The following is a 21,833-nucleotide window of genomic DNA, read 5'->3' as shown; positions in this document are numbered from 1 at the left end:
AGTTTGTATGGGAATATTTATGACGGCTCTTAGGAATGAAAAAATAGGTCAAGTTTTTAACAAGAATACCCCACATGATACGTGATACGTTTGACATAATCGGTTTTGCCACATGCAGGCATGTGACTCCAAATTGCTGAAACACGGTCAATTTGGAGCTTGGATTTTTTCGCTTCTTGGATCGGGCGTTCGAAAATGCAACGTACAGCCTTGGACTTCCCTTATGCAGTAAACCTAGAAATGGATAACTCGCTAAAATGGATTCTTTTCAACATAGTAAGCGGTAAGATAACAAGCGAGCAAATGAAATTTGATTACCACATCGTCTCTTAGCATCAACTACGGGTGCCAAGGAACAGTGTGGTCCCCGGCGAGGCACAGTTTGTAAAGAAAGCAGTGTTTTTGTTTTTTTGCTTTTGACCTTGACTTTAGCAAAGCATTGACTAATTCAATAGTGCATTATCCAACTGTAAAAGCTTAGGGTTTAGCTCCCAATTGGCTTGTTAGCTCAGTTGGTGGAGCGCTGCACCGGTATCACAGATGTCATAGGTTCAAATCCTGTACAAACCTTATTTCACTACTGCTGAAGAAGTGTTCATAACTGGAAGGATCGCTTCCGTATTCATTTCTTTCTCCACGGTTCACATTTATGGTTTTATATATATTTACAGTCTGTATTTTGATTTAAAGAAGGAATGAAATTTGATTACCACACCGTCACTCAATTAGCATCAATATATTGTTTTAGAACCACGGACGCCAATTGACGGTTTGGTCCTCGGCGACGCACAGTTTGCAAAGAAGGCAGGGTTTCTTTGTTCTCTTTTGACCTTGACTTAAGCAAAGCCTTGACCTTTTTAATAGTGCCTTATCGAACTTTATTTTTCATAAAAGAGGAAATGAAATTTGATTACCACACGGTCACTTAGGATCAATAAATTGTTTTAGAACCACGGGTGCTATGTGACGGTGTGGTCCCCGGCGAAGGCAGGGTTGCTCCAAAATGACCGTGTTTCTGCAATCTGGAGTCACAGTCCTGCATGTGGCAAAACTGATTATGCTAAACGTATCACATCGTAACTAGTTGTACCGTTGAATTTACAGAGAATTGTTTTCATTTCAGTGCTGCAACTAGCAGAGTTGCCTAAATCGTGATCACTGCTAAAGAGAAACTTATTTCGTGGACGTAGCAGTAATATTCGTTGCCGTTAGTGGACCTCTTTCTTTGTTATGGCTCTTACTTTAATTAAGCTATTTTAATAAACGCTTTTATAAACTGAGTTGATAAAGTGCATTTCCACCCAAGAGCCGTTCTAAAGATGACGTTTCGAGCGTTTGTCCTTCGTCAGCCAAGTCATATTGTGACTCATTTTATAAACGAAACCATCTGATTATGTAATCATAAGTGTTCGAGCACTGCCCTCTATCGACCCTGTTTCTTTTTTTTGTTTCTGACCTTGACTTTAGCAAAGCATTGACTAATTCGATAGTGCCTTTGTCACCCGCTTAGTGAACCTGTCCCCTGCAAAGGAGGCAGGATTACCAAGCTGGTTTTCAAAGGTCGTGTGTCGTGGTGAATGTGTATGCGGGCCGTTAGAACCGTTTAAACTGAAAATTTTTCAAGCAAATTGCGGGTTAGCGTCGGTTTTACGGGGAGGATTGAGTTTGTAGTGACTTGAAATGAAACTGTAGTATATGTGCTTGGATTCTACGTTGGATATGTGGCTGCAAAGTCACTCTGAGCGTGGCTTTTCGCTTCTCGGATCGGGTGTTCGGAAATGGAATGTGCAGTCTTTTCAGTGTATAAATGCAGACTGTAGACTGCAGACTGCAGACCGGGGTACAATGCAGACTCAAAACTGCAGATCAGGGGTAAAATGCAGACTCGACTATTTAAGATGAAATTTGTAAACATTTCTGGTTTCTCTCCAAATGATTAAACTTGTACATGGTCTTAATTTGTTTCAACTTAGGGCAGACTCCTCCAATTTTTCCAGTGAATAAAAAAACACGTCACAGCAAAACTAAATTTCCTAAGCATCCCTCGTCAGCCAACAAGAAACCCAACATAGGTTAAGTTGACCATGATAGCCGCAGATTTACCTCGGGATAATACTGAGGAGAAAGAATGAGCGGAAAAAAAAAAGTCAAACACCTGGGCCCAGTTGTATAAAGGGCGGATAACAATATCCAACGGATAAATCGCTATCCAGCGGATAAGTAATGGCAAAACGCATAGCGTTATCCATCGGATAGAGATTTATCCAGTGGATAGCGTTATCCGATCTTCAAACAACCGGGGCTAGGGGATATTGTTTGGGGGTTTTTAATTACACCCTTCATGGTCTCACACCCACAAATTTGCATTTAATTTAAAGAATTTGCACGCCTAACTTCGCAGCCCAAAATAAAGGTACGAGAACATGGTTTCAATTTCTAAGTAATCGAAATTGCCGATGATGAAAGTATATCGCTATTTCTTTCAAGGCCGAACAAAGTATATATGAGGTACATGTATGTTAAAGCTACCAAATATTGCTCAGCAAACTGCCTATTCCTTAACGAGGGAGATGTATATTCAAACACTTACGTTTCTCGTTCTTACCTTGAAACAATATGTCAACGCCAAAACCAACTGAGGAAGTGAAGTTCGAAACATCAATCGCAATGACGATTATTGCCAGCCTCTCATGACTAACGCTGCCCGAGAAAGCGGTTTGTTTTAAAACCGAGTCTGCATTTAACCTCTAGTCTGCAGTTTTCGGTCTGCATTTTATCCCCGGTCTGCAGTCTGCAGTCGCCATACTTTGAGAAGAAAAAAATTTTCAAAGGAAAAATGTATACCTTTACCAAGAAATATTGTTTCAAAAGTGGAGAAATCTGAGCTTCATCAGATGCATGCCCCACAAACCCCAGACAGAAAAATGCCGTCGTGATGTGTCGCTATACTAATTAACCGGTCTTCATGTGTCAGTTATGGCTTATTTAATTAATTCTGTATGTCCTCAAGCTTCCAACTCACCTTGAAGCTAAAGTTAGTCCAGTGTTTGTTTCTGATGTGATGAAATATTGTAGCGCAAGGAAATGTTTTAAAAGAAGGTCAAAGAGTAGGACATTTAGATATATATAGCCAAATGGTGTGAGGCGCACTGTGTTTATTTGATATGGTGTAAGCTGTATCTTAATAGCAGAAATCAAAAAATTGATAGATGGTGAGCAAGTAATCTACTGGAAATTAAAACCAACTTAGGTCTTTGAAATATTAATGTCATTAGAAAATTATCGTTTCGTTCCTTTTACTTATTCAGGTCGTTCTAAAAGACATGAGGATGGAATTTGAAATGAGGGGCAATGTCAGTGGACATTACTTTGAGATCGAAGTTGAAGGAAAAGGAAAGCGTAACGAGTAAGTGTCTCTTAAAAGACGGACCATGATGAATTATTTCATTACTATGGATTAAAAAGTTATTGTTAAACAAATAGTTGCATAAGATCACATTGCTGTCGTCTAATAAGGCCTGGTGTCACGGTATCAATGATTTTGAAAAATTACTAAAATGAATAAAGACCTTTTTTGAAAGCAAAGTGAACAAGATCAAAGATCCGTAATAAGATTTTCAGTTATAAACAATGGGCTTATTTTTCCAAGTTTGCAAATTACCAACAGTCTATTACATTCACTTCTTCATCTGCTTCCAGAGTGAGGCGAAGTGTAAAGGCTACTACAAATTGTCCTGTAAAAGCTCAGTTACAGCTAAATTAAATTGCGATATTTTAATTTCTTACAACTTAACATGAAAGGTTATGCAGTTTTTGACTTAAGTTTGAGTTAATACTTGGTCTTTCCTAATTTTCCTGTATTTCAGGTCATACATGAGCTGTTTCTAAAAATAATTTCCAACACTCTTATCATCTTATTTTAGAGGAATACAGAAGTCCACTTACCAAAGGAGGACCCCTTCCATTTTCCTTTAACATACTGTCGTCAGCGTTCAAATATGGAAATAGGTGCTTCACTTATTATCCTGAGGGCATGCCCAACTACTTCAAGCAAGCCTTTCCTGATGGAATGTCGTATGAAAGGTCATGGAGGAGTTGCGACAGCCAGTGGGCATATTAGGTATAAAAGTGATGATTAGTATGGTATTGAGATAATACTCCTTAAAAGAAATCTTCAAGAGCATTTTTTTGTACGGAGGAGGCCACGCCGTTTTTGAAAGTGTAACTTAGTCGTGATGCTCACGAGAACGCTTCTTGTCTAGCTACAGGGGAACAAAACTACAAAAAAAGCATATTCAGACGACTGTATTTCAAAAAAGGCATCTGTGGGAAAATGGGTTTAATTTGGAAAACATCGCAGCGGGAATGGCAAAATCTCAAAAAATATGAGGCGCTAACGCATTATTCTCCAGGGCACATTATACTCTAGGTATGTGACACAGATATAAGGGTAATTTTACATTTTTGTTATTAATATCTCAAATTTCCCTTAATTTTCACAGTCTTGAGGGTAATTTATGTACACACAAATCCATGTTTCATGGCGTCAATTTTCCAGCCAACGGACCCATTATGGGAAAGAGGATTATTGGCTTGGACCCGACCTTTGAGAAAATGACCGTCTCCAACAACATGTTGAGAGGTGATGTGACTATGTTCCTACAACTCAAAGGAGGCAGTTATCACAGTTGCCAGTTTCACACTTATTAAAAGTAAGTACTGTAACAGCTCCAATAGTTGAATATCATTTCTTTTGAGCTATCGGTTCTCATCTTCTGAGTTTGACGGGATAGATGCAACCGAAGAGAACGCTGGGATGAAAGGGCCTGGAGAGAACGGCTAAATACTAATTTCCCGTGTCAAGAAAATGTTTGGGAGAGAATAAGACTCTTCACAAGATACTAAAGATTATCTATAATGATATCCTTTAAAGTTCAAAATGTTTCTTTCCTTGCATTTGTCGATAAAAGATGTTCAGGACGATGGAGAAGTAATCACAAGTAATTGCTAAACTACACTGTACCGAAAAAAAAGCAAAGTTCATAGGCATTGATGTTCATAAAACAAGTAAAAAAACCAACGCTGATGGGGAACGTAAAACGCATATTTTGTATTTTAACAAGTATTTCTTCCTTTTGCACAGAACAAAGAAGCCGGTCACTGTGCCTTCGAACCACGTCGTAGAACATCGCTTAGTGAGGACCGACCTTGATGACAAAGACGGCAAGAAGGTCCTGCTGGAAAAATATCCTAAGGCTCATGTTAATCTTGTGTAACTGGGATGAAAAACTGAAACTAACTGAAAAATGAAAAAAAAGATGAAAACCATTGGTGATCAACTGTGTAGTGTCATCTTCTCAATTTGTACAGTCATAAATACTCGCTGAGACTTAAAAAACTGGATACAAACGTTTTGTCGATTCGTTCAAAACGTCAGTTTTTCCATGACTACCTTCATTTTTTGATAATGCTAGTAGCTACTTACAACCCTTTCCGAACAATTGTCCTTCCCCCTAGCTACCGAGCATTGCGCTAGTCAATTGGACATCATAATTAGACACTGTAAGCTGTGACATGACTTTTGAGAAATAATGAAAATAAAAATATCACTAACTGAAATCTCTGAAAACAGCAACTGATTTACATCTCTGCTTTCGATTTGAGGTGTTAAAGTTCAGAATACATCACGAATCCCATACTTTCCGCATTCAGTTCTTACCACCATAATGCAATAATGCAAGTGTAAAGCGAACGGAGAGAGTCAGATACCCGTGAATACCCAAAATTCAAAAGACGCTGAGGAAGCTAACTAAAGGCTTCTGTTTCCTTTTTTTACATTCAGGTCTTTTATGCAAAGAAAGCAATGGTTAGGAAGTAAAAAAAATGTAAACAAGATCTCGAAAAACGAAATAAGACTTGCAACTCAAATAGCAGTTTTCTTTTCTTTGCATATTTATTGAAATACCCCAGATTAGGCCAAATTCCTACGGAGGGAAATAAGAGGGGGTCGAATTTCAGGAGTAGGAAGGTTGTTTGTAAGTGCTGGTTCACATCCTTGCTCCACAGCCGACCACGAAAATCACCTAAAATAACTTTTATCAAGACACGTCTTGACCTCAGACTCTAACTGCCAAACAGCTCGCTGTTACGCTAACCCACGCCACCACCGAGGGGCTAACCAGGGGTCGGCAGATGCAGTCTCCCACTTTTAAAAATCTTTATTGTAAAAGGCCACTCCAGGGAGACGACGAGCCAATCCATATGCAGGCAGATGAGCTTTCAATTAAATTATTTATTGAGCCCTAGTATGAAACAGTTTTAAAGACTTATAAAGAGAAAGAGTTACTTGTCTGACATGATTTGAATAGTTCCGCCTAAACTCCGTGGGAACAATAAGTAAAGTTTTATTGTCTCTCTTTCCCTGGAATTGTTCTCTTTTTGGTGTGTTTTCTGAATGTCAACTACAATTTCCTCTTTGTAGTAATACCTTTTGGCTGCGACTTTGCCTCATCTCGTTCCATGGGTCAGTCGACGTTTGTGTCGTTTACCCCTCTATATGTGGATCTGCGATTAATCCAAGCTGGTCATGTTATCACTTGTGCTTGTGCTTGTGCACCGCCCATTAAGGGGTCGCAGTATTTAATGTTTACTTCTAGCAAAGCATTAAACATTAAGACAGCGCAATGATAGCGGCACTTAACGGCTCCTATTTTGAATACAAAAATAAGAAAGGAAACTCGACGTTGAAGATGACTTCATGAGAGCGTTCTGGTTTTATATGAGAAGTAAATCCCGCGCCAGTCAAAACTACAACAAAATTCTAGTATTAATAGGACAGCGTGTGCGTTATGCTTGTGATTGGACGGTGCAGTAGGATAGTTAAAGGAAAATTAACACGTCATACCTATGTATGTGGACAGAACGCATCATGAGCACGCGCTGTTGTCTCGCATTTCGACGAGTTAACTGATTTTTTTTTACTTTTTTATAAATTTTTTTTATGAAAACGTATAGCCGATGTCTAGTTTGGACTCCACTCAGAATTGGACTCCACTCAGTCCTATTACCGTTATAAATTGTACCCATAACCCTTATCATATCAATATATTTAGTGCATACCTGCTAAACAAAATAAAAACTTATAACAATAAAAAATACCCAACTATGTAAAAGTGCATGTAAAAGGGGGAGTTGTGAAAGCCCACTTAAACCAGCGAAGCGTCATGCCCCACCATCTTTGCTGATAAGCATGCAATCAATACATCTTTTAATCATTCAAAGTTTAAATGTGATAAGTTATTAAACAGTATGGAAGACTTTGACTAAGGAAATATTAGATTTTTTAGCACTGCTTGACGATGGTTTCCATTTAGCTTCTAGTAAATTTCTAAATGATTAGAAGTATTAAGTCTCTGTCTCCCTTTCTGGAACACTCGTGATCATTATTTGTTTGCCCAATGTGGTCATAAATTCCTTTATGCTTTACGCTGATTAAAAATAAAAGACACCCACATGCTTGATAGCGATATCTTACGACATTCTCTTACTATGTTTTATGTCCCATTAGACGTTTCTGTTTTTTCCCTTTCTATTTCTTTCTGCCACCAGTTTATACTAATTATGTATTATGTGTCATGTCTATGTGGCGCCTTTGTGGTAGCCGCTGTTTATTGATCTTAAATCACTTTTTAAGCTTTACTTTTATTAGCAAAGCGCTACCGTTTAAACTTAAACAGGATCCTTCAGTATCAGTCGTGTTACCATTTACAATTTTTCTTTTAAAATATTAAAAATTCAACTTTTCCATATTTAGATGCAGGCTTACAATCTGTCGAAACACAAACTGGATAGTGATAACACAGATAAACATTTCAATAAGCAACGCAGGCCTTTCCGCCAAAGAGGCTGTAAGATAAAAGAAGACAAAGTTGGGAAATATGGTATTTAACTTTTCTAAAAACCCGAAAAATAAGAGGGGTAATGTTACGTGTCAGGTAGGAAAACTCTTAATATAGCTTGCTTAGCTTTTCATTTTGTGCCATCTTCAAGATATCCTCTATTGCAAGGGCACTTATATGATCCAAAAATATTAGCACAAGAAGCTCTCTGATGACATAGATACCCTGCCTATGAACACTCATTTTGATCAAAGCACGAGAAACCTTTACCATGGAAACCAGATTTGCACTTGCATATACGGCCATTTCCATGCAAACCTTCATTGCACGAACATGTATATGAACCTTCATTGTTGCTGCAAGTTTCTGTGGAACTACAGTCACCAAAACCGTTCAGAAATTCGTCAACATCGTGACAAACCTGACCATCACCAGAAAATCTAGAATTGCAGGTGCTTTTGAGAGATCCCAAAGTGTTAATGCATTGTGCATTCGCATCACACCTGTGAGTCCCATTCTCACACTCATCAACATCGTGGCACAAGCGTCCATCACCTAGGAAGCCTGCTCTACATGAACAGTTAAAGGAACCAACAGTGTTTTTGCACTGAGCAAAAGCACTGGAGTTATGGATATAAGAGTTACACTCATCTACATCTTAATGTTCCATTTTTCTCGAATCCTTCAAGAAAGGGACAATGAAAAGAACCAGTTTTGAAAAACTTGGTTATCACTATAGCTGACGATTCCAGAAGTACTTTCATCCACATGGTGACATGAAATCCCATCCCTTCCGAATCCTACGAGACATGTGCAATTGTAAGAGCTGAGGGTATTGTTGCAGAGAGATTCAATTCTCCAATTATTTGTACTCGTTTGGCACTCATCAATCTTCGTACAACGATCCGTTTCCACGGAACCCCTTTAAGCAGCTGCAAGTGTGTGAGCCCATGAAATTGGTGAAAATTGCGTGCTTGCTACAAGTATGGGTCTTGCATTCATCAACATCCTTGCACAACAATCCATCTCCCTTGAAGCCTTAATTACGAACGCAATTGAAATGAGTCTTATCTTCTGGATTTGTTTTGCAAGTGACATTTCCATCACAAAATGGCTCCTGACGGCAGTTAAAACTTGTAACTGGTGTTCGTGCGTCTGTTAAGGAGAGACGAGACTGATCGATAATTTTTATACCGAACTTAAAAATTCTAAACGGCCGCTGAACTTCTTTTATTATTTTAGCGAATTGTCTGGAGACCATACACTAATTGATCAGCAGGTGAAACCGAGAGACAACAGCTTTACATCAGTACGTGCAAATTGCTTATCAAAGCATTTTCTTGTTCTCAAGTTCACAGTCGAAAAAAAGCTAAACTGCTGATATCCATCGCTGTTCTTTTCGTATCTTTAACAAACAAGTTTAGACTCAGACAAAGATCGGATATATATGTTATTTGCCGGCTGGGAGGTCCGTATGGTGAAAAACGAGGTATATTTATGAAAAATGACAACGAAAGTTGGGATGTACTCGGCGACTCACGAAAGCGTTACCGTGGCCCGTGGGCAGAGATAGGAAAATACTAACCGGGTAAAGAACCAATCAGATTGCAAGATTCGTTACCGTGCCCTCTAAAAAAACAATAAAAAAGGTTATTTCTAGTTAACTTCTGTAAGAATGTTGAGCAACTCTCACGCCAACAGCTATATTTTCTGAGATTTATGTTACATCAGCCCATTTTCCTGTGATTGCTGTATTCAATCCTTTTACCCAGCGATAAAAATGATAGTTTCCTAGACTCACCGTTATTTTGGAGAGATTGTTGCGCAGTGATATCAGTTCATATGCCGCAACAAAACAAGCAGTCACGATGAACAGAATAAGAATTCCTGCCTTCCAATTCGACTTGATTGATCCGCTTATGGCTGTTAAGAAGAATACTTCATGCTTCCATTCCAGATCTTTTCCTTGATGAGTCTTATCCATTGTTAGTTTGCTAATATATGGTATTATTATCTCTAAGAAATACTCAAAAAGGAGTCGAACGCACAAGCGTCAATATCCAAATGTAAATTACAACCTCAGCACATTTAAGCTCTTTCGGTTTCTCAGAAATCTGTCGGGGAACCCCTTTACTATTCTTGAATAAATTAAAAAATCAATAACGCCAGAACCAAGTTTTACGATGTAGTTTTGATAGTTTGTGTAATAGAACAACAGAGCTGATAATAACTGCGTCAAAACAGTCTTTCAAAAGATCAATGGCAACCATTCTTTTCAGCGAAGAGATCCTCTTTAACTTATATCGAATCTAATTACAGATGAATAGGGGGAGAACATAACAGTTTTTTCAACTCTCTTTTCAAGTAGCGCAAAATTGTTCTCTTTCTCTTTTTCTTTTAGCTAAGGAAGAATTTTAGGATGCGTAGGTTTGAGAATCTGTGTAAGAGAATAACAGAACTGATAACTATTACGTCAAAACAAATACTAATTTTAGTATTCTAGTCAACTTTCTGGGTTGATCTAAGTAGAAACATTATTCAATGTATTTTAAATTGGATTACAGAAAAATAAGACGAGAATAACCGATCAACTATTTCTTCAAATGACATGAAATCTTTGACTGTCCCTTTAAGATAGAAATGGTTTTGCGGTGAAGGCCATTCAAATGCACTTGCTCGGATCAAATCACATTTAAGGAGTTTTCTTTTAACTTTAGCTTTGAAGTTAGTGTATCAAGCAGGAGACAATGTAAGGTTAGTCCAAAGAAGATGAATACTGCTGAAAAACCCTCTTTACATCTGAAACATTTAGTCCACTTGGTCAGTGCTGTGGTGGCTGAACGGCCCTGATGAAGGAGAGGGATTGCTTCGCCCCAGCCCGAAAAAAGGAAAGGAATATTGGTGCCGATACTATATGTCCACAACCCTTAGGTGCTCTCATGCAGTGGAAAAGATAGAGCCAGCGCTTCTGCTTGTGGCACTGCTTTCCCTTCATATCACAATTTCGTGTCCGTATTAGCGGGGTGCTCGGCCAGAAATCACTTCGATATATACTCATGTAGCATATTTTTCTCTAACCAGTTGCAGTATACATTTCGAATTTGCCTATAACCCTTAATCCAGGGTATTCCAATAAATATGCAAAGGTAAAGTGGTATTTGAGTGACATTCTGAGTAGTCTTAACTCGTTTTAGCGACCTTGTTTACATTTGTTTTAAGTTCCCAACCGTTGCTTTCTTTGCGTAAACGATCTGATTGTAAAAAAAAAAAAAAAAAAAAAAAAAGGAAGTAGGAGCTTCTAGTTGACTTCCTCAGTATTTTCTCTTTTGCATTTTGGATATTCACGGGTATCTAACTCTTTCCATTCGCTTTAAACTTGCATTATGGTGGTAAGAACCGACTGCGGAAAGTATGGGATTTATGATGTATTCTGAACTTTACCACCTCGAATCGAAAACAGAGATGTAAATCAGTTGTCGTTTTCGAGGATTTCAGTTGATGTAAATCACTCTGACATTCCAGCCGGTAAAAGCTTGTCGGCGGGGTATTCGATGAAGCATCTGTTTCCATATTTGAACGCTGACGACAGTATGTCAAAGTAAAATGAAATGGTCCTCCTTTGGTAAGCCAATAAAAGGACTTCTGTATTCCTCTAGAATAAGATGATAAGAGTGTTGGAAATTATTTTCAGAAACAGCTTATGTATGACCTGAAATACAGGTAAATTAGGAAAGACCCAGAATGGCCTGAATAAGTAAAAAGGGAAGAAACGATTATGTTCTACTGACACTAATATTTCAAAGATCTAAGTTGGTTTTAATTTTCCGGTACATTACTTGCTCACTATCCATCAATTTTTTGATTTCTACTCTTAAGATACAGCTTACGCTATATCAAATTAACACAGTGCGCCTCGCACCATTTGGCTCTATATATGTAATTGTACTACTCTTTGACGTTCTTTTAAAATATTTCCTTGCGCTGCAATATTTCACCGCATCAGGAACAGACACATGAAGACAGGTTAATTAGTATTATATTATAATTAGCGACACACTACGACGGTATTTTCCTGTCTGGGGTTTGTGGGGCATGTATCTGTTTATAGATGAAGCTCAGATTTCTCCACTTTTGAAACAATTCTTGGTTTTCACCCACGTGACCTATACCTTGACAACGGTTGCTACGCCGCCATATTGGTGTCGTATAATTCAAACACTGTTCGCGTGTTATCAAAGTTTTAGAATATTTTTCATCATGGTTCATTGTATTATGGTTGATTGTTTTCATAATAGTGGAAAGACGAAAGGTATAGGGTTTTATAGGATTCCAGTAGTAGTCACTAACCAAGGAGAAAAAGCAGAAGAGCTAAGCAGAGAACGAAGAGAAAGATGGATCGCCGCCATTAGCCGCGACGACATCACTTCGAAGGATGTCCTCAGTAATGAAAGAGTCTGTGGACGACATTTCGTGTCAGGGCAATCTGCAAAACCCTGGGATAAGTACAACGTCGACTGGGTTCCTACTTTGAATCTCGGGAAGACAAAGTATCAACAGAGGCAAGAGCTAAACGAGCGAAGGAACGCCGCAAAAGATCACTCGAGCGTCAAGAACGCGAGGCAGCTGAGAAACGAAAGAAAATCGATGTCAGTGGCCTTCCCGTCCGTGATGTGGATTTCAGTGATCCTAAAGAAGGATCTTCCAAGGAAATTGATTCTTCTGAGGATATTTTTGATCACGATTGCGCATTTCAAGACCACACTTGCTCAACTCTCGTTGACAGTTCAACTCAAACCCAAGTTGATGTATCTGAAGCTATGACTCAAACTGAAGAGTTTGAATACCTTTTCAAAGAATCATATGAGCCAATTGATCGAGATTTTTTTGATTCTGATGAAAAAGTTCGCTTTTATTCTGGACTGCCTTCAATGGATATCTTAATGACTGTCCTTGACTTTGTGTCACCCCACATCAAACGAAGAACCCAAAAACTTAGCCTTTTCCAGGAAATGATTATCGTGTTGATGAAACTGAGACTGAATATGCCTTATCAAGACTTAGCCTATCGTTTTCAAGTATCTGTGACAACAATATCAAGAATATTTGCATCATGGTTACCAGTGATGGATCAGCATTTGTCCCCACTTATTTACTGGCCTGAAAGACACCAGCTATGGAAGACAATGCCTCTTTGCTTCCAACAAGCCTTTGGAACCAAAGTCACTGTTGTTATTGACTGTTTTGAGATTTTTATTGATAAGCCTACAAACTTGTTAGCTCAAGCTCAGACATTTTCATCCTACAAGCATCACAATACTATCAAAGTACTGATTGGTATTTCTCCCCAAGGAGCTATTTCCTTTGTGTCAGAGGCATGGGGAGGACGTACCTCTGATAAGTTCTTGACAGAAAACTGTGGCATTCTTGAAAAACTTTTGCCAGGTGACATGGTTATGGCAGACCGGGGTTTCACAATCACAGAAAGTGTTGCTCTCAAACAGGCAAGACTCATGATACCAGCCTACACGAAAGGGAGGGAACAGCTGGATCCTATTGATTTGGAAAAAACAAGAGCTCTAGCAAGTGTACGGATACATGTTGAGAGGGTGATTGGTTTGCTGCGTCGCAAGTATACTATTCTACAAAGCACTCTTCCCACTGATTTCTTGAACAATGACAATGGACAGGATGAAGTACCAATTATTGACAGAATTATTAAAGAATGTTCAGCTCTTGTAAACCTGTGTCCACCCATTGTACCATTTGATTAGCTCCATACTTCATACAGTACTATTATAGTCATATATTGTAGCTAATGAAATGATATGATGGGGTGGAGAGTCTGTGTATAATTTAAGAAATATTATAACCCCATGAAAAGAGAGCAAGTGACTGGGAATGAGCACTGTGTAAGATCAATAATTTAAAAAAATATACTTCCATTACAAGAAGGATCGACAACAATGACAACATTTCATTTGTGCTGTGATATTTCATATATTTACAGAAATTATATGAATTAAAATATGAATTATGTTTGCAGGGGGCAGTAAGGACTGTTTATTGAGCACAGCAGCCTAAAATAGCTTGAGTTCATTATTCTTCTTGGATTTTTTTTTAATGACTGCTACTCTTGAGATTAGCATGAAACAACAAAACAACATTTTTAGTGTAAAATGTATTCAAAAATGTGGAAAAAACTTTGATTTCACCAGCTCTCAAACATTCAAGTAAATGTGGTCTCATTCTTGGGATGTCAAACATAAAATCTGAAGGGTTGAGTTCAAACACAAGGCATGTTGCAAATGCTACAGCAAAAACGCCACAGTCACTGCCATTCATTTGTTGCTGCACTGGTACGACTTCAATGCCAACAAAGTTATCTGGTAGCAGATCTTTAACTTGCTGCTCAACTTCATCATCAATAATGTCATTGTACAGACTGTCGTACAAATTAACACATCCTGATGTGCAACCAATAGAACTAATGCACACCCAATGTGAATTACCCGTGTGTAAGATTTGAACAAAGTCACTGGTCATTATGTCAAAGTTCCTTACTCTTCCAAGAGTTGGTCTTTGAAAACCCTCAATGAGAGGATTCACTTTCTTGATACATATTTGTGCTGCCTGTATTATTTTGCAATCCAACCAGCCATCAGGAGATGAGATTATGTCATAGTCATGCTCATCTAGATCTCCAAAAGATGCAATTCTGTTAGCTACACCTTTAGTCACACAGATTATTTCTAAGTCCTCATCACTTTCATATTCATCTCCAGTACAGTATTTATTTGACTCATTTTCATGTAGATCTTCAAAAGATTCAGAAGCTGTTCTGCTTTCAGTCACACAGGGTATTTCTATATCCTCGTCACTTTCATATTCAGTTCCTGACACAACTGAAGCTGATGGATTATTGACAGTACATGTAGTACTGGTGGTATAAGAAGAACATGTGGTAGGGATAGTTAATGAAGACTTGTCTGCAGGTTTTTTCTTCACTTTGCAATTTTTGCAAACCCAATATAGCTTGCTGTTATTGGGCATCCTCTTGTAGTTTAGACATTTCAGATGGAAAAATTTCCCACTCTGACATTGACTATGACATTTCAGCAGCTTTTCCCCTACAACAGGTTTAGCTTTGCAAACACAAATGGACTGTAATTTCATTGCTTCATCGAAATCAGGGTTCTTTTGACAATCAGGCTTGATCTTAGTAACTCTCTTGGCTTTCTTACATTCTGGAAGTAACTGGCAACTTGGCCAGTACCATACTTTGGGTAAGGGATCAAATATCCCTAAACATGAGAGGTGAAACTCAATGAATGGGCACTTGGGGTTTTGACAAGGCACTGTGCTTTCTTCTGGTTTGGGTTTTCTGCAGTAGCAAACAGGCCTTATATCACCTGCTGGTACAGGTGCAGCAATTTTATGCTTCCTAGTGTACCATCTTCCTAAGATTTCAGGTAGGATACAAGATCTCCACACTTTGGTGAGTTTTGGAAGAACTGATTCCCAGTGTGAAATGTCCTTGTAAATTCTCTCCAAGAAAAACCTTGTTTGATTGTTATTGTCAAAAGAGCACACAACAAAGTCACAATACTGAGAGTCTGTGATAAACAACTGTTGCTGTACTTGAAAAAAGTACTGGTGATTTCTCTTGAGCTGTACCTTTCCATTGACCTTTTCAAGACATGAATTCTTCTTTTCCACATAACTTTCAAGGTCACAGTTTTCAATGTTGTAAGGGCATTTGACTTCTCCACAACCATTCCCACAGCATGAACATGATACCAAAAAATCTGGAGTAGCATTTATCCAGGGGTGCTGTTTATCCACTATCATGCCACATTGTTCAACTTTCAGATCTCTGTGAGTCTCTAGCATAGTCTTGGCATAAGCATTCACTGCAGCACTCTCATTCTTGCGGCCATGACTGATTGCTTTAGTAGTAACTTTGAACAGATCAGGATATGAGATGGACTTGATTAAGGATTGTGATGGTATAGCAGGGTTAGTATGAGCTACTGCCCAACTCAGAGATGCACCAATGCGCCCAGCTCTGTGCCTGAAAAATGCATTTCCTTTAGCCTGTTCCCTGGTGTCTTGCTCAATTAATTCTACCTGTGATTCTGAAATAGTCAGATCAATATTTTCACACTTTTCTAGGAGTTCTGGATATGACAAGTCAAAATTACATGGATCAAAAAGGTCAGAAATGGTTGGGATACTTCTACTTTTCATGATAAACTGTTCAGAATAGGGTTCAATCAAGCTTAAGGCAACAGGTTTGAACTTGCACTCATTTATTTTGGCAAGCAAATGTTTAAGCTCAGTTCCTCCAGATGTAACCCGTTCTGTCGAGACCTTAGCTTTCTTTGTAGTGCAAGGTGCTGATAAGGAAGGTGGAGAGTTTGCTGATAGTCCCTCAATACAGGCATCTAAGTTATCTTTCAACTTTTTCGCCGACTTGAAGTTGATATCTTTGACCCTTGCATAAGGAACCTCACTCACATATGTCGGTAACAACCACGTGCACTTTACTTGAGTACATGCCAGCGTTTCATTAGTTCTCGTTGAAGCTTCGATATGAAATAAAATACTTGCAATATGTGAACAAGTCTCAGCTAGTCCAGCTTTACAACCAAGGCAGTGGGCTGATAACACGGTTCCCTCCTTATTAGTAATAATCCAAACTGCAAATGGTCGCTCATTCATTCGTTGAGAATGTCTCACCTTTCCGATCACCACGAATTTTTCACCTATGACTTTGCCTTCAACACTGGAAATAAAACCCGAAACCATCTGATTGTAGGCCTCCAAGCTTTTGAAAGCTTTGAACTGTTTCTTTGTGTAATAACTCGTATCGATAACCAAATAGCACAGGAGATCTGTAGCTTCTATGGGTGGTAAACATTGTGGATCTAACTTTGCGTCGATCAATGTAGCGGGATCGATCCCCACGAGTGATATTTTTTCTAAATACCTTTGTTTAACATGTGGCTCTAGTCTTTTAACATAGTCGCTTAAAGGTATATTGCAAATATCTTCCTTTTTTTCTTCCTTTTTGATGTTTTCAGAAATTTCGTCCAAATCACGCGACATACTTTTAAAGAATCATGCACCAAAACACTGCATTTTGACATATGCTAATAAGCTTTTGCGACACCAATATGGCGGAAGCCTAATTTGCATATGCCGTGACGTCACGTGAAAACCAAGAATATATTTTGGTAAAGGCATACGTTTTTCTTTTAAAGGTTTTGTTCTTCTCAAAGTATAGCGACTGCAGACTGCAGACCGGGGATGAAATGCAGACTGAGGGTAAAATGCACACTGACGACTGTAGATCAGGGGTAAAATGCAGATTCGGGTCTAAAACAAGCTGCTTCCCCGGTAAACACTTCAAGAATGAGCTGGATTGAGGCCGCGTAAGTCATGAGAAGCTGGCAATAATCGTCATTGCGATTGATGCTCATTCCTTGCTTTTAAAAACTGACTTAGTAAGCCATATGAATTGGCGGCTTTCCATTCCTGCAGGCAGAACTCTTGATGGCTTCATTATCACTAAGGCGGAATGAAACGACAAAAATACGTTACAAATAGACAAATCTTGACGTTGACATATTGTTTCAAGGTAAGAACGAGAAACGTAAGTGTTTTAATATGCAGTTCACAGCCAGCTAAATACATTTCCCTTGTTAAGGAATAAACAGTTCTGCTGGGCAGCATTAGGTAGCATTAACATACAAGTAGCTCATGTATACTTTGTTCGGCCTTGAAAGTAACAGCGATAGACTTTCATCACACATCGGAAAATTGATAACTTCATAAACTTGGACAATTACAATAATTATTATTATTTTAATTTATTTTGCGCTGCGAAGTTAGGCGGCCAAATTTTTCAATTTTAATGCAAATTTGTGGGTGTGAGACCACGAAGGGTCTACTTAAAAACCTCCGAACAATATCCCCTACTTGGTTGTTTGAAGATCGGATAACGCTATCCACCGGATAAATCTGTATCCGATGGATAACGCTATGCGTTTTGCTATTACTTATCCGCTGGATAGCGATTTATCCGTTGGATATTGTTATCCGCCCTTTATACAACTGGGCCAAGGTGTTTGCCTTTATTTATTCCGCTCATTCTTTCTCTCCAGTATTATGCCGAGGTAAATCTGCGGCTGTCATGGTCGACTTAACTTATGTTGTGCTTCTTGTTGGCTGGGATGCTTAGGAAATTTAGTTTTGCTGTGACGTGTTTTTATTCACTGGAAAAATTAAATATTCATTAATTTCAACTAAAGAACCGAGTCTGCATTTTACTCCCGGTTTGCATGTTACACTGACCGAGCCCAAGGCTGCACATTCCATTTCCGAACACCCGATCTGAGAGGCGAAAAGCTACGCTCAGAATGACCGTGCAGCCACATATCAAACGCAGAATCCAAGCACATATACCGTAGTTTCATTTCAATTCATTACAAACTCAATCCTCCTCGTAATACCGACAATAACCCGCAATTTGCTTAAAAAATTTCCAGTTTAGATGTTTCTAACGGCCCGCATACACATTCACCACGACACAAGACCTTTGAAAACCATCTTGGTAATCCTGCCTCCTTTGCAGGGGGCAGGTTCACTAAGCGGGTTACAAAAGCACTATTGAATTAGTCAATTCTTTGCTAAAGTCAAGGTCAGAAACACACACAAAAAAAACAAAAACAAAACCAAAAAAAAAGACACAGGGACGATAGATGGCAGCACACGGACACAAATGATTACATAATCAGATGGTTTGATTTTATAAACGCTCGAAACACCATCTTTAGAATGGCTCTTGGGTGAAAATTCACATTAAGTAAGTTCCCTAACGAAGAAAGAGGTCCACTTACGGCTACGAATATTTCTGCTACGTCCACGAAATAAGCTTCTCTTTAGCAGTGGAAACGATTTAGGCAACTCTAGTACTTGTGGTACTGAAATGAAAACAATTGTCCGCAAAGTCAATGGTAGAACAAGTTACAATGTGATAATTTGACATGATCAGTTTTGTCACGTGCAGGACTGTGACTCCAGATTGCAGAAACACCATCATTTTGGAGAGACCCTGCCTTCTTTGCAAACTATGCCTCGCCGGGGACCACACCATCACCTGGCATCCGTCGTTCTAAAACAATTTATTGATTCTAAGTAAGTGACAGTGTGTTAACCAAATTTCATTCTTCTTTAAATAAAAATAAAGACCGTAAATATATGAAAACCATATATGTGAACTGTAGATAAAGACATGAATACGGAAGCGATTTTCGCAGTTATGAACACTTCTTAAGCAGTAGTGAAAATAAGGTCTGAAAAAAAATTCAAGCCTGTGAACCTATGACATCGGTAATACCGGTGCAGCGCTCTACCAACTAAGCTAACAAGCCAATTGGGAGCCAAACCCTAAGCTTTTACAGATGGATAATACACTATTAAATTAGTCAACGCTTTGCAAAAGTCAAGGTCAAAAACAAAAAAATACAAAAAAACCCTGCTTTCTTTGCAAACTGTGCCTCGCCGGGGACCACACCGTTCCTTAGCACCCATAGTTTAATGCTATTATTGACGCTAAGAGACGGTGTGGTAATCAATCTGATCGCTTTTTACGTTGAAAAGAACCCATTTTAGTAAGTCATCCATTTCTAGGTTTACTGCATAAGGGAAGCCCGAGGCTGCACACTGCATTTCCGAACGCCCGATCCGAGAGGCGAAAAATCCAAGCTCCAAAGTGACCATGTAACTGCAATTTGGAGTCACATTCCTGCATGTGGCAGAACAGATTATGCCAAATGTACCACGTGATGCACGGCGGAAGTAAGGTGAGGTATTTAAGTTGCAAATTTGAGCTATTTTTTTATTCCTAAGAGCGATCATAAATATTTCCATCTAGAATCTCACCACGAAGCTTACTTCCCAAGATGATCATCTCACAATTGGAGCTTAGGCCGACTGTGGTTAAACGGGCTGCAGATGAAGTTATCCAACTGGTTTTTCAATTAAAAGAGGAAATGAAATTTTGTTACAATTATCCATAGGTGCACCTCTGTTCGACGAAACGGATTACTAACCAACAAATTGCATAAGCTATAAACAATCTCAAATCTATCAAAAAGGAATCGAATATTACTTTTTTGTTACAAGATTTAAGACTTCTTTTAAATTTTACTTAAAGTTTAGGCTACAAATACACGCGCACTAAGCATGGACAAATTGTTCAATATCACACCATGGTTTACGTGGGATATCACACGAGGGTTCACGTGGTATCGTCATTATTAATGAGCATTTGTTTGTTCGATTTTAACATCAATCCACCCAAACACTCCAATCAGTTCAGCTTGGTCAACGACGGAGTGAACCACAACAGACTATTTCAACTCGTAATCCAGTTTTGAAAATCAAGCGGTTTATCCTCAACATGTCTCTTTCAAAGCAGGCTAGTGAATTCTTGAAACTAAGCAAAGAGAGTGGAACTTACCGTGGTGACAAAGAATAAGGTAGAATCATCCGAACGCCACATTGCTATGCCACACCCAAAACATGCTCTTCAAACGTTATGACCTCACACTAAAATCAAGTAAAGCAATAATCCTCGCAGATGAGCTGTAATTTTTACCAATGCAGAAAAGAAGCTTGAAAATATTGGACGTCGACAGGATTCAAACCTATTCCGCTCAGATACTAGTTGGGCGCTGCTACTAACCAACTAGGAATCCACACCTTAGGAGCAATGAGAACTTTTGAGAGTTTTTCTTTCCCGTGGAGAAATCTGAGCTTCATATTTAATGAAATGAAGTTAATTTGACCTGCGGATGAAATCAAGTAAAACAATAATCCTCGGAGGTGAGCCTCAATTTTCCTGGGTGTTGCAGCCTGTTCTCAAGGAGGATTCGCAATTGTTGAGGGCACAGAACTTAATCTTTGGTACTGTTCATTAGCTATCGACTAAGGAGAGGAGCTGAAGTATTTTGGTTGATTCACGTAATATTCTTTTGACCCATTTTATGAGCCCCCTTTCCCCCCGTCAGTGCAGTTAATTTCCAGTCAATTTTGTATAGCACCCACTTTATACTAAGGCCTAGTTCAAACGTCGATCTTTACATGTACCGAACTTAACGTTTCTATTAAGTACATGTAAAGATCGACGTTTGAATCAATTAGGATCGGCAGATTTGTATAGACGTTTAAATCAACTGCCGCTCTTAATTATTCGAGTCGACCCAAATTGCAATTAGGTTCGGTACATGTAAAGATCGACGTTTGAACTAGGCCTAAGGCATCTCATCAATGAAACCATGCAGAAAAAATAACGCTCGGCAAAAAGAAATGATATACTGAACTTGATCGCTTTCTTTCGCCAGTTTGAAGAGGTACTGAAATAGATGCATGCCTCACAAACCACAGACAGAAAAATATCGTCGTAGTGTATCACTATACTAGCTAATTAACCTGTCTTTAGGCGTCAGTTATGGCTCGTTTAATTCATTCTTTATGTCCTCAAATTTCACACTCACCTTGAAGCTAAATTCAGTCCAGTGTTTGTTTCTGATGCAATGAAATATTGCAGCTCAAGGAAATATTTTAAAAGAAGGTCACAGAGTAGAACAATTATGTAGAGAGACAAATGACGTGTGGCTTATGATGGACGGAAAAAGGGCGTGCCGGCGCATTAGTTTACTTTTTGCATCCCACAAGCTCTCAGCTGCATTTTTAATGTGCGCGGCATTTTTTTCACTCAAATATTTTCGTACAAAATTCTTATGTCAAGCGCAACGGAACTTTATTCTGAAATCCATTTTATAATGCTTATACAAACCATTCTCATTCATCATTGAGCGTTTTAATGATACACTGAAATGCGCCTGTCAAAAACATATTTAAAATCAA

At 38.7% G+C, this 21,833-nt stretch overlaps 3 protein-coding genes and 1 pseudogene across 3 annotated transcripts in view; 2 read left to right on the top strand and 2 right to left on the bottom strand.

The window, feature by feature from the left end:
• Window positions 1-9,714, bottom strand: part of LOC131771742 (fibulin-1-like) — a 55,947-nt gene extending 46,233 nt beyond the window's left edge. The window contains exon 1 of the mRNA XM_066162480.1: window positions 9,700-9,714. The gene's annotated coding sequence lies outside the window, so the exon portion shown is untranslated. The remainder of the gene's footprint in view (window positions 1-9,699) is intronic.
• LOC131771751 (GFP-like fluorescent chromoprotein amFP486) lies at window positions 1,720-5,276 on the top strand (annotated as a pseudogene).
• Window positions 9,715-12,158: 2,444 nt separating the features above from the next.
• On the top strand, window positions 12,159-13,863 carry LOC131789225 (uncharacterized). Its single transcript, XM_059106307.2, has one exon. It carries the CDS (start codon window positions 12,716-12,718, stop codon window positions 13,667-13,669), a length of 954 nt encoding a protein of 317 aa, XP_058962290.2. The 5' UTR covers window positions 12,159-12,715; the 3' UTR covers window positions 13,670-13,863.
• Window positions 13,864-14,015: 152 nt separating this feature from the next.
• On the bottom strand, window positions 14,016-17,006 carry LOC136279074 (uncharacterized). Its single transcript, XM_066162473.1, has one exon. It carries the CDS (start codon window positions 17,004-17,006, stop codon window positions 14,016-14,018), a length of 2,991 nt encoding a protein of 996 aa, XP_066018570.1.
• Between the last annotated feature and the right edge of the window lie 4,827 nt (window positions 17,007-21,833).

The sequence above is a fragment of the Pocillopora verrucosa genome, chromosome 1 (genome assembly GCF_036669915.1).
Source record: "Pocillopora verrucosa isolate sample1 chromosome 1, ASM3666991v2, whole genome shotgun sequence".
NCBI lineage: Eukaryota > Metazoa > Cnidaria > Anthozoa > Scleractinia > Pocilloporidae > Pocillopora > Pocillopora verrucosa.
The sequence above is the reverse complement of the archived record's forward strand: the minus strand, read 5'-3'. Positions and strand labels throughout refer to the sequence as shown.

Excerpts from the sequence above, each read along its gene's own strand:
- LOC136279074 (XM_066162473.1), bottom strand. The coding sequence starts at position 17,006 with ATGTCGCGTGATTTGGACGAAATTTCTGAAAACATCAAAAAGGAAGAA.
- LOC131789225 (XM_059106307.2), top strand. The coding sequence starts at position 12,716 with ATGACTCAAACTGAAGAGTTTGAATACCTTTTCAAAGAATCATATGAG.